The following is a 15,657-nucleotide window of genomic DNA, read 5'->3' on the forward strand; positions in this document are numbered from 1 at the left end:
GGTGCTGAAATTTTGTCTTCTGGCTGTGGGATCTTTTAGCCCATGGGTGCAGATGTCCCCAAGTCAGCTCTCTGCAGGCTGTTCTTGTGCATCTCTTCCTGTCAGTGGATCCTGTTTTCCAAAAGGAATGCTTTCCTCTGCTAGCAGTGCTCTCTAGACTGGCTGATCCTGAGCCCAAGCAGTGGTGTTGGCTGAGCTGGAAGAGGCTGTGCCACTGCTGATGAAGTCCTGCTGCCCAGCTGTTGCGAGGGTGGCTGGATGAAACACTCAGAAGTGTTCCTAAGGCCATGGAAAGTGTGAATACGTGGGCTTGGGATGTGCATTTTAATGAGGTGTTTGAATTCTCCCCTTGCTGCCCAGCAGGGCCAATGTCTGGCAGTGCCACAGCTCCTAACAACCACATATTGTGTCCCTGTGAGCTGCACAGCTCTCAGGGTAGCCAAACCTCACCCTTGCCCCACTCCCCAAACAAACAAGGGACTGTGAAAGAAATGTCACTAGGATTCAGATTCCTCCTAAAAGGTGCCCAGATGGTCTGACATCATCCCAGATGTCTCTGAGGCAGATCTTTGACCCAAAAAAAGACTGAAGGCTCTCAGCTTTCCCATAAGAGTGTGTATCTTCCCATGCTTTGCTCCACCAGCGTTTAAGCAAGATGAGGCCTGTCAGAACTAACTCCAAGGGCTGGGTACAAGGGTGGCAAATCACAGCCAAATCAGTGTAGCTGAGGGAGTTCTGCTCTTCCTGCTATTGCTGGGGCTGGTACAGCTCTGAATCACCTTGGCTGTGATGCAGGGCTTGTAGCAAGCAAGAACCAGACAGGCAGCAGCTGTGTTGCATGTCCAGGTGTCAGTGTGGAGGTGACAAAGCGGTGACAAGGAAGGCCAGAGTGGTGGCTGGGAGCTGGCTTGTCTCTGGCCTTGTAGGCTTGAGCAGACACTGTTTGCACATCAATAATTTAGACAGTGTGAGCTTCTCTCCTCACTCATCATCTATAAAGCACAGACATAAACTGTGGTCACTCCCTGGCACTCAATGGTCACCTCACCTGTCCCCAGCTGTACACCTGGGTTGTACTGCTCCAGGTTTGGGGGTGATATTTTGTAGCCCTGGAGGTGGCTGTTTCAATCCTAAGGTCTCAGCTGTATTGGCAGCTCACTTACCAGCACAATTCCTCATCTCAAATGCAGTGGCAATTCAGTCTCCACCTTTCAGCTCAATTTTATCTGTGCTAATTTGAGGGAAATGGAGGAATCTTCCCCCACCAAGTTATCCTCTTTTAAATCCTCATTTAAAACTTGATTCTGACACGTACAAACCATTCCCAAATGGTAGAAAAGGATTTTTATTCAGCTGTTCTGTATTGTTACTTCCTGCCATCCTCTTCTTTAATCCTTGCTCCAAATGCACCTACCCAGGCAAACATGTTGGGAAAAGTATTTCACCTTTCAGCACCTGGCACAGAGACACTGGACCCCTAAACTCTTTTTCCTCAGTGTGAATGGGTCCAGCTTATCTCCAAAACCAACCAGCATCATGTGCACAGCCGTGGAGGAACGACCTGGCCCTCAGCAGAGTAGAAAGGGTTAATTTTCTGCCTCTTTGGCAGGCGTTTCAGTGGAATGACTCACTGGGGCCAGGTGGGAGTGGAACTGCAAGGACCCCATTGGCAGCAGAGCAGCTGGGGAATCCCATGGCAGCCACAGCCCTTGGCTCCTTGGAGCCAGGAGAAATTTCAGCTGTAGCCTTACAGGGGAGCAGAAGCAGAAACTTGCTGCTGTAGTCCAGCAGAAGCTGCAGCCAGAAGAGCTTTGCAAAGCCTTGCCTGGGGTCTGGTGGAGACAGGAGGAGAGAGCTGGGCTATGACCACGTGCAGCTGGTGCCCAGCCCTTCAGGATTTCAAGCAGTGCACTTTTACCAAGATTTTCTCCTTATTAAAAGCTGTTTTTGCCTGCCAGGTCCTGAATCATATCCAGCATTCTGAGGGAAGTCACATCTCTCTATAAACCATTAGTGGGTGAGGAATGCTGGTAGGGAGCAAAGTGTGTTGTTGCTACCCCATGAGGTCTTTAAGACTTGCCTGGGAGTCCTGATGAGCTGGGAAGAGAGATGGAAATAGGAAGAGACAGGAGATTCAGAGCACTCTGGGAGAGGTGGAGAGACAGTTCAGCTCCTTTTGGCTCCAGCAAGAATCAGAATGCTCAGGACAGGACAGGATTGGTTCTTGAGGTGAGTCCCACCTTCTCTGCTTGAAGGCAATGCCTGAGACAGCCACTTCCAGACAGTGACTCAGCCCATCCTAAAACCTGTCCAAAACAGATGGGATGGATTATTCCCCGGAGGTGGCTTCCCCTGCCTCGAGCAGGATTAGATGTGATGCCCAGCTTTCTGATGACTGAGTTGGGAAAGCTGAATCCCACCCTTTATTTTCACTCTGGATGGAATAAAAGCTGCAGAATGAACCATATGGCCTCCCTCACTCTGTTTGCTTTGGAGCAAAACCATGTGCACACACGCACACTTGTACATATGTTTGTGTGCATGTTACATAAATTCAAAGGGTTTTAATTTAAGTTGCAGAGGCAAGCACAGGATACAGATGCCAGAATCCATATGCTGTCAGTGCATATCCATTAAAATATGGCAGAAGTTTTTTCCTGGGAAAAATTGACTCAAACTCCATGGAGTGACAAAAATGAGACAATAAGCTAAGAGGAAATGAAAGAAGGGGAGAGAGAGAGATAGTCCCAGCCCCACATTTGGCCCCTGTATGAGGGTGTGGGGAAATGCTGGGTTTCCTGGGAATGTCTTGTTACAGTTCCCTCCTGATCCTCTCTGAAATTCTAGCTTGGATGCTGTGTACACCAAGCTACTTCTGCTCTGTGTTGTTTTACGTTTTCCTTTCCTTTTCTTTTGGCTGAACACAGGCAAGAATGTCAAAAGGAATTTGTGAGCACAAGGGAAGGGTGATGCAGCCTCTCTGCAAGTAGGCCAAAGCAAGATTATTTCTCCTCTTGCCTTTTTCTCAGAAACAGCAGAGCTTATTTGGGCCCAATAAATCCCTCTGAGAAAAGTGCAGTTTCACAGAATTGGAAAAAAAAATACTGAAAAGAGGGGTTTTGTAATGGGAGAGGTCAAGCAGTGTTAATTATAATCAGAGCTGTAATATAGATAATGAGATTTGGGGAGTTTTTCATCAAATCATTGCCTCTAGGAACCTCTGTTTCTCTCCTTTGTGGGAGTAGAGGGGGGATGTGTATGTAGGCAGCTGTTGTGGTCTCATTGTTCCTTGTTTAACACCCTGCCCAAATTTCCTTCAGCAGAGCTTGGCATGGAGGCCTGCTCATACACAGGATAGAAGCCTCTCCATTTTCACTTTTTGTTTGCTTTGATCCATTTTTTGAGGGACAAATATTCAGGCCAACCTTGTTATCATGGAATAAATGTGAGAGTCCTTTTCTCTACTGTGTGACTGCTGCCTGTGCACATGTGGGATGGTTTGGCTGACTGAACTGAGGGCTGGGAACCCCAAGTTTTGGGAACCTCTCACTTTCTGTCCTTGACATAATTACAAAAGCAGCCTGGTTTTCCTCTCTGTAAAATGGGATGTTGATGGAGGGTGTCTCTGAGGGGTGACGTCATGCATTATCAGAAGCATTTTTTCAATACAAAGGGTGTTGTAAAAGAGGATATGAGAGACAGTAAAACTTTCTCTTCTTTTTCAAATAGCTGATCATTTAGTCCAATTTTGCCAGTTTCTGTGGACTGTTAGACTGGAAACAGCCCCCATGTTTGGGGCAGGAATTCACCTTTGTGAAGTTTTGTTTGGTGAACATCATGATGTGAACCTGGTGGGGTTCTCCCCTTCTCTTTGAAAGAATTTCTTCCACCAGCATTTGCTTTAATATTCTTGTCTGTGAAACGGTGGTGGGACGTGGAGGAATGTTCCAGCTAAGCAAATGGAGGGATTAGTCCTGAGATCCCTGTAGAGGAAAATTATTTGTACAGAGGACAGAAACAGGCAGGGAGAGTCTCCAGACCTGGCTCCAGAATGTTTGAAGCTATGGGAAATATTCCCCTTAATTTCAGGTGGTCTGGGAGCCAAGACACCAGCTGTGAGGATTAGATTTGTTTGCAGTTGCATCATTGCATCATCATCTGCCATGCAGAATCCAGGGGGATATTGATGACACAGCTTCATCAGTCCTTTGAGCCTTTCCCAAACTCTCTTTACATAGCAACATCAAGCCTAGGCTTATGTGGTTTCCAGCACTGCTGATTACTTCTACATTTTTTCTGGACAAGCCCTTCACATATTTTCCTGACAGGAATGAGAGGAACCTTTAAATGCTGGTGAGCCTACCATATTATTTCCTGCATAGCTTTCCTTGGAATTTGGGAGGCTTAATGGTGGCCAAGAAAGGGCTGAGCATCTGCTGAGTCTGCAATATATCTGCTTAGATATTGCCTCATATTCCTCCCATGTGTTTTGCATCCAAATATAGGGTATGTGTGCATGGACAGAAGCTGCTTTGGGCAACTTCTCTGAGTCTTACTCAGCTGTCTCCATGTGAACACAGCTGAGTGGCTGCTAAATCCAAGATGGTCACACTGAGAGGAGCTGGATTCCTCTGCAGTCTTCCTCTTGCCTTTTCCTTGGTGGTCTGGCTTTCCCAGAACCCAGGATCCTTAACCTCCTTTGTTAAGAGCTCATCCTGTGACCAGCTTTCCTCACTCTGTTGCCTGTGTTTACATAGGATGATGAACAGTTGGCATACTGATGACAAATAATATGCCTGGGCCAAAATTGACTGGCAGGTAGAATCTGCAATGACTAGTCAGGACTTCTTGTTGTACCTAGTTAATTGAATGTATTAACCTAAACATTTATTAATTGCTGAAGCTTTTCATTAGAGTGTATATGTAGCAAATAGTATCCTAATTATGAACAGAGAATTTGCATCCTTTGACATGTTTACAGGGTTTTCTTAACTTATAAGTAACCTATTTTAAATATATGCCATTTGCAGCTTACTACCAATCTAGAGGGCATTAGAAAAACTCTAAGAGCTTGTTATTAAGTCATTATTATTCATTATTCCTTAATTCAGAACATGGTTCTCCCAGTCACTGTGAGCTTTTATCCTGATTTTTAAGCTTAGTTAGGTCTAGATGGGCTTCACAAGACCTTTTGGGCAAGAGTTGTTTTTCATCTCATATTTGCCCAGCCCCTGGCACCACCGAAATCAGGCCTTGAGATAGGGAAGGACATCCCAATTTTCTTCATCAGCCAAACTGATAATGTAGAAGTATCTAAAAGATGGGTAAACATCTTAAAATTAAATTCTTGCCCACTAAAACACTGACAGCTGTGTCTGTTGCTCTCTTTTCTCTTTCTAGACCAAAGAAGCTCTCTTCACAATTCTCCAGGACCTAAGGCCTGAAGACCACTTCAATATCATTGGCTTTTCCAACCGAATAAAGGTCTGGCAGCAGGACAGGCTGGTGCCAGTTACTCCAAATAACATCAGGGATGCCAAAAAGTACATCCATAACATGTCACCTACTGGAGGTATGATCAGATACAGGTGGGATTAATTGTGTTATCCAATTAACTACAACAGAACAGAGAGTGGTGAATGTGGTCCTGGAGCATATAGGATATAGGATGGGATATATAGGATAAAAAGACATTGGGATTTAGGTCATGGGACAAGGGAGTCCCTGACCTCCACTCAGGGTTATGTGTTCTTTATTAACATACATGATGGGAAGGTTCCCTCAGACCCTGCCCATTGCAGGGGGTTTGGACAAGATGTTCCTTCCAATCAAAATTAGCCTGTGATTCTATATACTTATATAAACCCAATTTGATTCCATTCTCCCGTTTATCTGGTGACACCCTCAGAACAGGAAAGCTTCCAAGGTTATTTCTTGAGGACACAGATGAAAACATACCCTGGCAAAGGACACAGAGTGCCAGTATTGTGTAGTTTCTGAAAGGCTCTGTGAAAGCAGCCTCATGATTTTGTCTGGGCTGGAAACCCCATGGATGGAGCACACGCTGTGAGATGTGGGATTGCCTTCTGCAGGAGTTAGTTTCTCACCTAGTACTGTATTCTTGTCTCTACCAAAGAGCAGCCAAAATGATATTTAAGAATTTCTCAGCCCTTTTTGCCTTGTTGCCTGGAGGGAAGAGGGCAGAGAAAACCCCAGAAGAGTGGCAGAGTGCAGACATGAGTTTTAGTTTGATTCACAGGTCTCCTGTGACGCTGTGGACAGTAATTTAAAAAAATCTCCAACTACAGTGATGTTTGTAATCGAACATATTCCAGCAACTGTGCCCAGAGAGCTGCAGAATGACCTGTTCAAATCCTTCCCCATGGAAGTAGTCACAGCTGGTTGAAGGTCAGGGAGGGCCTTCCCATGGCTGACCCTGGGCAGTGACCACTCCTGGCAGAGGAAACCCTCTAGTGGAAAAACACAGCAAACAGGATGGTTGGCTGTGCTGTTTGTGTTGTGGCAGGAATTGCTTAGGAAGTGGTGAAGGGACCTGCCCAGTTAAATAATGGGACTAGACTCAGAGAACAAAGCCTTTTACTCCTGAAGTGCCAAGAGAGCTGTGCAGAACCAGCTGGGTTTACCCATAAACCTGCCAGAGAACAAAAGGAAAATGAAATTCTTGACTGTGGCTCAACAGGAAGGTGCAGTGATTCTCCACCACAGGTACTTCAGTTTTGGCTAACTCTGTTTTCCCTACTAAGGTGCTATTCCTTGAGTATCTCCCAGTGAACATGAACACAGACAGAGAACATGGTATGGTTACACCCCTGTGTTGTACTTACACACCAAAGAAACAGGAGAAAAATCCTGCTGCTAAATACCCGAACATGTGGCAAAAGGCAGTTTTCAGTGCTTGGTAGTTCTATGATACAACTGAGTATAAAATTACACACTCTGCTACGTGACATGGTTTTTCTTCTGGTTTTGGGGAAAAAGTTCTTTCTGAAATTTTGGATCTACCTAGAGATTGAGAGAGTTAGGATATTTATGTGCTGGTTTTTTGGTTGAGAACCATTTTACAGAAGACAGAGTCAGGATTTTGAAGGCTTTTCAGAAGTCTTTGCTGCTGTCCTGTTCCTTGTCTTGCTGCAGTCACTGTTGCTGTGCACACTGAGTTTCTAGGTACATGCTGTATGGGTTTTCTATTACATCCTGTTGATAACCTTCTATATCTCCCTTTCCAGACTCCCAGGAATCAGCTGTGTATGGCTCTTAATCCATTTCACCTGCTTTTTTTCTAAGAGCTGTTTTGAACCCTGATGTGCTGATTTTGCAAAGGTCCCCCAGCCAATCCCTCTGTGCTTTGACCAGAAATACATGGAAAAAGGGAATACTTGTACTAATTTTCCTGTTTACTTTTTTTTTTTTTTTGGACACACAGTGGGCTTGGACCCTTTTCATGCCTATTCTAATGTACATCTGTTCCCTCATTTACTTTGTTTTCACCCTCCCACCCCACTTCAGGCAGTTCTATTCTTCACTAGTCGGTTGTTTTGTGCTAACACACTGCTCAGTTAACCAAACTCTTCCCTTTAAACTTTGTATCCCCTGGGGTGTGAAAAAGGAACCCATCCACTTGTTTTCCCATTTGAAGGCTTTTTTCTTGACTCCAAGTGATGTGCCCTTCAGAAAAAAAATGAGCAGAACTTTTCCTAGTTCAGCTATCACCTGGGAGAATCCCATAATTAGGTTTAATAATGTTTGTTTGTACCAGCCAGACATAGTATGACTATTCACCAGGCTGATTGTTGTACATTGAGACATTCAACAGCAATTTCACATGACAAACTGAAATTCATAATTCAGTTCATAAGACCACAAAGAGCTGTGCCAAACTGGTGATGAATAACAGAGTTGAACTGAATTAAAGGCCTTGAGCAATGTGGAGAAAAGGGACATCCTGATGTCCAGAGAAGCTGTCACCTCACTAAAGGGAGCTCAGGGAAATTTTTCACCCCACTCTTAAAAGGTGAAATGATCTCTAATCATTCTGGTGCCTTCCCAGGGACTAATATTAACGAGGCTCTGCAGACTGGGGCGAAGCTGCTGAATGATTACATTGCTCAGAACGACATTGACGCCAGGAGCGTGTCCCTGATCATCTTCCTCACGGATGGGAGGCCGACTGTCGGGGAGACACAGTCATCCAAAATCCTCAGCAACACCAAGGAGGCCATCCGGGACAAATTCTGCCTCTTCACCATCGGCATTGGCAACGATGTGGACCACAAGCTGCTGGAGAGGATGGCACTGGAGAACTGTGGCATGACGAGGCTTTTCCAGGAGGATGAGGATGCAGCCAGCCACCTCAAGGGGTTTGTTCTGCTTTTTATATTTGAGCTATCTGGGAAAGTGTTTTGGGATGGAAAATCCTTTGATGAGACGTGGCAAGAAATTGGAGTTTCCCTGAGGTTCAGATCAGATACTCTGAATGGCTACCCAGAAATTTTCTTTTTCTTAGCAGACCCCCTGAGAGGTACTGGAGCTTCCCAGCCCCTCAGAACAAGGCATTTGTTTCCCCAATTCACATCATTGTTTTGGACATGTAAACACAGACAGCTGGGGGCACTCCAACTCCTCACGGGTAGATGGTGGGAGGAGAGGTTGCATTTCATACATCAAATCAACAACATAAACAGCATGGAGGGGATCAGAAATGAAGATTGCTATTTGGAGCAAATAAATTACTTATTTATTTTTTGGAAATGATACCCTTTTGCCCAAGGTCCAAAATACTTGACTTTGAAAACCACACTAAGATCATTAAGGATAACCATATAGGCACGTAATTTCCTCATTCTTTGTGACCCAAAGTCCTCATAAGTTTCCTGAAATCCTCATCCTTCAGTAGGACCAGAGATTATGTTCCTCTTCTGTGATAAGGGAGCTGTAGTCCAAGGGGAGACCCTGCTAAGGAACCACAGAAAGATATGTGACCACAATGTTTGGCAATGTGTCAGTGTTTCCAAATAAAAATGTTGGGCTTTCACCCACAAAATGTTAGTGCTTTGACCACAGAAACCAAAAAGAGCCAGTTATTGAGTACTGGCCTCTCTCCTGGCTCGTGCCAGACTCCTCTGGAGCAATAAATCCAAGCACTTGCCACCAGGGCTTTGCCTTCGGTGGCAGTTATGCACAGACAAGAATTCCTTCTGAACTAAATTCTGTAGATCCATCTGTCACTCCACCCACGTCATTTCCTCCTCAGGACATGCATTTTGGATAGCAAGTGGCATTCCCTGGCAAGCAGAGGATGTTCTGATGGATTGGGCTGCAGGAGCCCAGTGGTGCAAGTACTTGTTCAAACGCCTCTCTCTGTTGAACAGCTCACTGTTTATCGAGCTCAGTCATGGCAAACCCATTTGGCATCTGGTGCCAAATTTATACAGAAAAGCACAATCACTGCTGGAGGCCAATTCAAACCTCAGTTGGAGGGAAAACCTAAATGGGTGCCAGTGTAATTTTTTTTTAATGCTCAGCGGGTTGTATTTTTATACAGATATTTCCTTGAATTGTACTCTAAGACAGGTTGTGTATCTCTACCATTTATTACAACTCAGAAATTAATTTACTGAGAGTTCTGAAGTTTAATTTAGTCATCCTTTTAAATCTGGTGAGGTATCTGCATGAAAGACTAGGAGCACTCAGACAGACTTTAAAAGAAAGTCAACCAATTCAGGCTTTGGGTTCCCTTGGAGAGAGAATAAAGCAGAAAGTGTGACTTTAGCTTCCAGACAGTCTGTTTAACCAGATGTGTCAAATAAATGCAGCTTGAGCTAAAAAAGGGCTGAGGCCAATTCTTTGTTTATTTACCAAATTAAACTCGAATGATTTGCCAAGAGATGAGCAGTTTGGCATTTGAATGGGAAATATGGCATTCTTGGAGCAGCTTGGGAGGAACCTTCAAAAACACATTGCTGTAGGGAAAACACAGTATTGTAAACTTGGGCTTTGAGCCTTGTGAAAGTTTTCTGGGCTGTCTAGGGTGAGGTGTTCTCACAAGTGTGGATGGTCACGTTAACAAGGCATTAAAGGGTTACCCTCCCTGTTTCCATGAAAGCCATGTCTTGCTCCAACAGAAAATCAGCCACGAGGAAGTGAGTTCTCTTGTGCCAGGGTGCCTGCATATAGCAGCTAGAATTTCTCCATTCCTTGGAAACATCCTCATTTATGGGGAGGCATGGTGAGATTCCTTCTTGATTTTCTTTCTCTGTTGGCCCTAAGAAAACTGTATTCCTGCCTGTCCCAATCTAGGGGTTTATCAGAGATTCAGAAACTTTGGTTTGGAATCTCTTCAGCTTTGGTGGACCTAACATTTTGGCCTTATAGTTTCTGGCTCTGGGATACCATGTGTAACACCACTAGAAATCTGTGGGTAACAGCATCTCATCTAAGTACATTTTTTAATAATTGAGGTGCTTTCTGTGAATCTTGGGAAGCCAGTAATTTACTTTTAAGTGGTCACAAATATCTCCCAGCAGAGGCCTGGAACCACACTGGAGGGGAGGTGACTTCCAGGCCATGCTGGGATGGTTCTGATTATACTTAAGTGACTGTTTAGATACCTAAGGAACAGTGAAGACTAAAACGAGGCAGAGAATAATGTTGGTTGACAGGGACCTCCAGAGATCCTGTAATTCAACCTCCTGCTCTGAGAAGAGCTAACTTCAAATTTAGGTGAGGTTTCTCAGGGCTTTGTCCACTCAGGTTTTGAAAAGCCCTAAGGGCAGAGACACCCCCCCACCCTGTTTTTCATGGCCAAGTTAGAGTGGATGTGGTAGTTAAATTTGGTTCCTGATGGCTCAAGCTGAATGACTTAGGAGCCATTTTAGATAACCTGACTGTGTCTTTGTCGGTGTGCAAGTGCAAGAGTGGGTTCACACAGTGCTAAAGATGAAAAACGTGTCTTGCTTTAAGGTTCTATGATGAAATAGGGACACCCCTTCTGTCTGACATCCGTGTTGATTACCCTGAGGATGATGTGGAGCAGGTCACCCAGAACTTCTTCCCCAACTACTTCAATGGCTCCGAAATTATCATAGCAGGCAAACTCATCAACCGCACCTCGGATAAACTCCACGTGGAGGTGACTGCCAGCAACTCCAAGAAGTACATCCTCCTCAAAACAGATGTGGCTGTTGACCTGCTGAGCAGAAATGACATCAGAGGTGTCCCTGGCCTGGAGGATGGCAGAGGTGACAATAATTACATCGAGAGGGCGTGGAGTTACCTCACCATCAAGGAATTGCTCAACTCTCGGCTGAAGAGTGATGACAGTCAGGAAAAGGAGAGTTTGATGGAAAAAGCCAAGTCGATGGCCCTGGCTTACAATTTTGTTACCCCCTTCACTGTTCTGAAGATGAAAGAGGCTGGACTCCACTCAGAGCCACCTCAGGAGGAGTTTATCAGCCCTTCTACTGATGGAATTGGGGAGAAGGTGCAGAGCCTGCAGGGGCACAGGGCCCCACCAGGTATGAGAGAAGAATAATCTTGTTCTGGTAAAAATCTTCTTGCATGGGCAATGTCTCATGGCCAGCTTTGGCACAGGGGTGGTCTCGACAGTGAACTGAGGGGTAAAGCTGAAATTTTCATACCAATTTTGCTAATTGTGGGCTTGAGTTTACTACCTTTAGCAAACCTTTTAGACTCCTCACTCACCTCCTTGAAGCACTTACTGCTCTGTAGAAACTACTGGAGAAAAACTGGTGTTCTACATGAAACGTAGAGTGGCTGCAGGAATATATCCCATTGTCTCTCTGAATATTTGGGGAACATTATTATAAAACGTCTCTTTCTCCTGCTCAGTAAGTAATTGTAACAGCCTTCCTTCTCCACTTCTAGGTATACGCAGAGGGCAAGATAAACAACGAATTAAAATCTCCAAAACTTCAGGTCTGTGCCTGTTTTCATGCCTTCAATAAAGCAAAATAACAGTGGTTGATTTATGGAAACCTCAGATGCATATCACTGTGGTCTAACCATCCAACTGAGCAGACAAAATTCCGTTTGTCAGACCTACAGAGCAGGGAGGAAAATGAAAACAAAACCAAAATACAGAGAGCATCAGTAATGAGAAGGAGTGTGAGCAAGACAAATGATCTATAACACTTGATCCTCATATTTGAGACTTCTGCAGGTTAGGGGAGAACAGAAATACATCCTCTCTTTACTAGAAATAGTTAAAAAACCTTTTATAAATAATAATGCTGAAATACAAAATAAGTTGCTGAAGATGGAAAATAGAGAAAATTCAATAGTATTTTACAATTTTCCTGTTGGTCCTGCACCTTTACTTAACTTTTCATACATTAAACACTGAAGAATAAGTCCAGATTGAGAATTCTGACTTGAGTTTCTCTTGATAGAGTCAATTTTACCTTTTGACTTGTCTTATTAATAGAAGCTGGCTGATAGTCAATGATAGGTCAAGGATTGTTGAAAAATTAAGATTATGGGATCAACAGCTGCTGTTGACTGCTCCAGGCTGATACTGAGGGCCAGGAGGGGTCAGTGTGAGGTGGGCCCATGCAGCAGCCCTTGGTCAGAAAGAATTTCTGTGTGCTGTGGGGGATGTAGCTTGCCAAGAAAGAATGGAAAAGAGGAGTTCAAAACACCTACATGACAATTCTCATAAATCACCGGAATTACATTCTGGGAAGAAAATCTCCTGTTTTGGATTTTGAGTTGTCATTGAAAACCCAACCTCTTCTGTGAGAAAAACAAAACAATCCCTGCAAAAAACAAATCAAAACTTGGCATTTCCTGGCAAACTCCATCTGACCCTTTAAAAACAACAAACCAGGAGGACTTAAAAAACACCAGGGACAAACACACTTTAAGCAGCAGTTTTGTTGCAATCTTGGACACTGGTTTTGTGTGAGCCTCTCTCATTTATCTCTTTTTCCATGTCTTCTCAGCGGATGGGGACCCTCACTTTGTCATTGATTTTCCCTCCAGCAAGTTCTCAGTCTGCTTCAATATTGATGGAGAACCAGGGGACATTCTCCGGCTGGTCTCTGATCACAAGGAATCTGGTGAGCAGCCAAGTCAAGTTTCTTGTGGAGGAAAATCAAAAGTGTAAGGCCAGCCCTGCAGCAGGCCAAGCACCAAGCTGCCTCACAGGCAAAAAAAGTGATAGGAAATTAGAAGTTCCTTCTGTGGTTCAGCTTCACCCAGTTACAAAGTCACAGCTTGCAAATAAAAGGTTTGGACTCATCAAAATTGCTCTGCTGTGGGAATGTCCCTCTTTACTTACAGTACCGTTTGGTTTAGGACAGAGCAAAGTACCCAAACAGGCTCACCAAGCACCACAGCTCTTTTAATAAAGAAACCACCAAACTGGCTAGAGAGTCATGACAGTCTTGAGAAAACCCACATGATTCAGGATCTGCTTTACCCCAGCCAATCTGATCCTCTGGGGCCCAAAGTGTGGTCTGATCCCATCTGGAATTCTAAGCAGGGCAGCTAATAAGCAGATTATGTCCTGCTCAGGGCAACAGAGGGAGAAAGGGGTGACAAAACCAGAGACAATTCACAGGCTTGTTTTACAAAATCCCACAATGAAGTTGTAAGGATTCTGTTCTGTGTGGCAGTGGTCTAGCTCCCATATTTCTGTGTTCATGTCTGCCTTAGTAAGATACAGCTCCAAGCAATGTTTCCCTTCAACTTCTTTCATAGACTAACTGTGCTGCTGCTTGAATGGTTTTGTGGCTCAAATGCAGAATGAGCTTGAGGAAAACAGACTCTGTAGCACTAGAACCTTGAGTTTTTTGAATACAGAAATTAGAGATCCCATCAGGAATAATTTCATCTCAGTGTTAATGGCTTGGGTTTAGCTTGGGTTAGCAACAAGCCTCCTCCTTAATTGTCACTCTTCAGTGGGTGTTCAGAGGCTTGTGGGAAGTGAGTCACTGTCTTGTGGACAATAGGTCACAAAAATTATTAAAATTACTGGTAATCTTACTGTGGATATTTAGGCTTTAATTGACTCAATGAGATCAGCACCATAGAATACTCAAAAGTGGTTCTTTTTGTGGCATTTGTACACTGTGTTAGGATTAATGGGGCTGGGGGCACCTGCCTGCAGAGAAGGCCAGTATTTCTGAGCTTGGGTAAATTTATGTGCTCTGTATGAGGTCATAATTTTATAACACACTGATTATCCTTGTTTGAATACTGGTAAGTGAAATAATTGAGCACGAGGTGGCGAGCCTGCATGTCACAAGGTCTGTGTCATTGAGACAATAGACCTGTTCCTGCTGGGCCCCTTCCATCTCAGACTATTCTGTGATTCTGTGATCCTCGGTTCCAGCTTTCACTTACTGGTTGCTTTCCTGCAAGGTGTAACCGTGAATGGGCAATTAATTGGAGCTCCCGCACCACCCAATGGCCACAAGAAGCATCGGACTTACTTCAGCACCATCACCATCCTCAGCAATAAGCCAGAGAGGTCCTACCTGGAGATCACCCCCAAGAGGGTCATCCTGGATGATGGGGAAAGGCTTGTCCTGTCCTGTGGCCGGAGTGCTGTCGTGAGAAGCAGGAGCCTCGAGGTGTCCATCTCTGCCTACTCCAACATCACCGTGACGATCCGGGACTCCATCAGCTTTGTCATCCTCATCCACCACTACAAGAAGCCAGCCCCATACCAGAGAAATCACCTGGGCTTCTACATCTCCAACAGTAAAGGCCTCTCCTCTGACTCCCACGGGCTACTGGGTAGGTGACAAGTTCTCAGGTTCAGAGCTGTAAATCAGACAAAAATGGTATTTCTGAGCAGAGACAGGAGGGAAGGAACAAGGCAGGTGGGGATTAAGTTCCCAGGTGAGATTTTACATCCTCTGCCAAACAACTTCTCTCTTTCTAATACCTGCAACTCCTCTCCTGCCTTTTCCTGTAGGAGCTATCTCTCCCTATCCCAGCTGTGCCTGGTTTTCACATTTCCACTCCTTTAATGATTGTTCAATACAGTTACTATTAGAATATACATGTTTGATGCTCCCAGTACAGAGATAGAAACCAAATCTTCCACAAGAACTTTTTGTGGCCCCTTTATTTCAAATGTGAAATGAAAGAAGAGCCACCCCTCCCTTTTGAAGGAACTAGGCTTTAGGTAGGCTTAGTTTAGGACCAGATGGTTGTGTTCTTTCAGCCAATGAGATGTATTGATGTTTTTGGTCACGTACAGGTGCAGAACTCTAAAACTTCTGCCATAGTTTCTGTGCCACTCAGGCACCCCCAGGTGAAGCAGGAGATTATCCCTTAGGAGTGGGGTTTTGAACTCAGGCCACTCTCATGGACAAGCCTCTAAATCCACACTTAGGTTTGGCTTAGAAGAACTTTCTCCCAAGAAGGCAAGGGAAGATAACTTGAAACTTCAGGTCTAGGACTTTTTGCTTGCTGATAGACATTATGTGGGTTATTAACCTCTAGTAACCATGTCCCACAGAAGGGAAATTACTACTGGCAGCTAAAAAATCTCTTTTGCTCTTTAGTGACCCATGGAAAAAAAAATAGGGTTTTATACTAACCTCTATGTTTGTGGGATTTAGAAATGAATCACAGGAACAAGATTCATTCTGCTCTTGCAGAGAA

At 44.5% G+C, this 15,657-nt stretch overlaps 1 protein-coding gene across 1 annotated transcript in view; it reads left to right on the top strand.

Moving 5' to 3' along the window:
* Positions 1–15,657, top strand: part of ITIH5 (inter-alpha-trypsin inhibitor heavy chain 5) — a 43,959-nt gene that overhangs the window by 25,462 nt on the left and 2,840 nt on the right. Inside the window, exons 8-13 of the mRNA XM_014884758.2 lie at positions 5,401–5,572; positions 8,069–8,378; positions 10,981–11,534; positions 11,905–11,955; positions 12,981–13,097; positions 14,404–14,781. Coding sequence (XP_014740244.2) covers positions 5,401–5,572; positions 8,069–8,378; positions 10,981–11,534; positions 11,905–11,955; positions 12,981–13,097; positions 14,404–14,781 — 1,582 coding nt within the window. The remainder of the gene's footprint in view (positions 1–5,400; positions 5,573–8,068; positions 8,379–10,980; positions 11,535–11,904; positions 11,956–12,980; positions 13,098–14,403; positions 14,782–15,657) is intronic.

Source organism: Sturnus vulgaris, chromosome 5 (assembly GCF_052056855.1).
Source record: "Sturnus vulgaris isolate bStuVul1 chromosome 5, bStuVul1.hap1, whole genome shotgun sequence".
Taxonomy (NCBI): Eukaryota; Metazoa; Chordata; class Aves; order Passeriformes; family Sturnidae; genus Sturnus; species Sturnus vulgaris.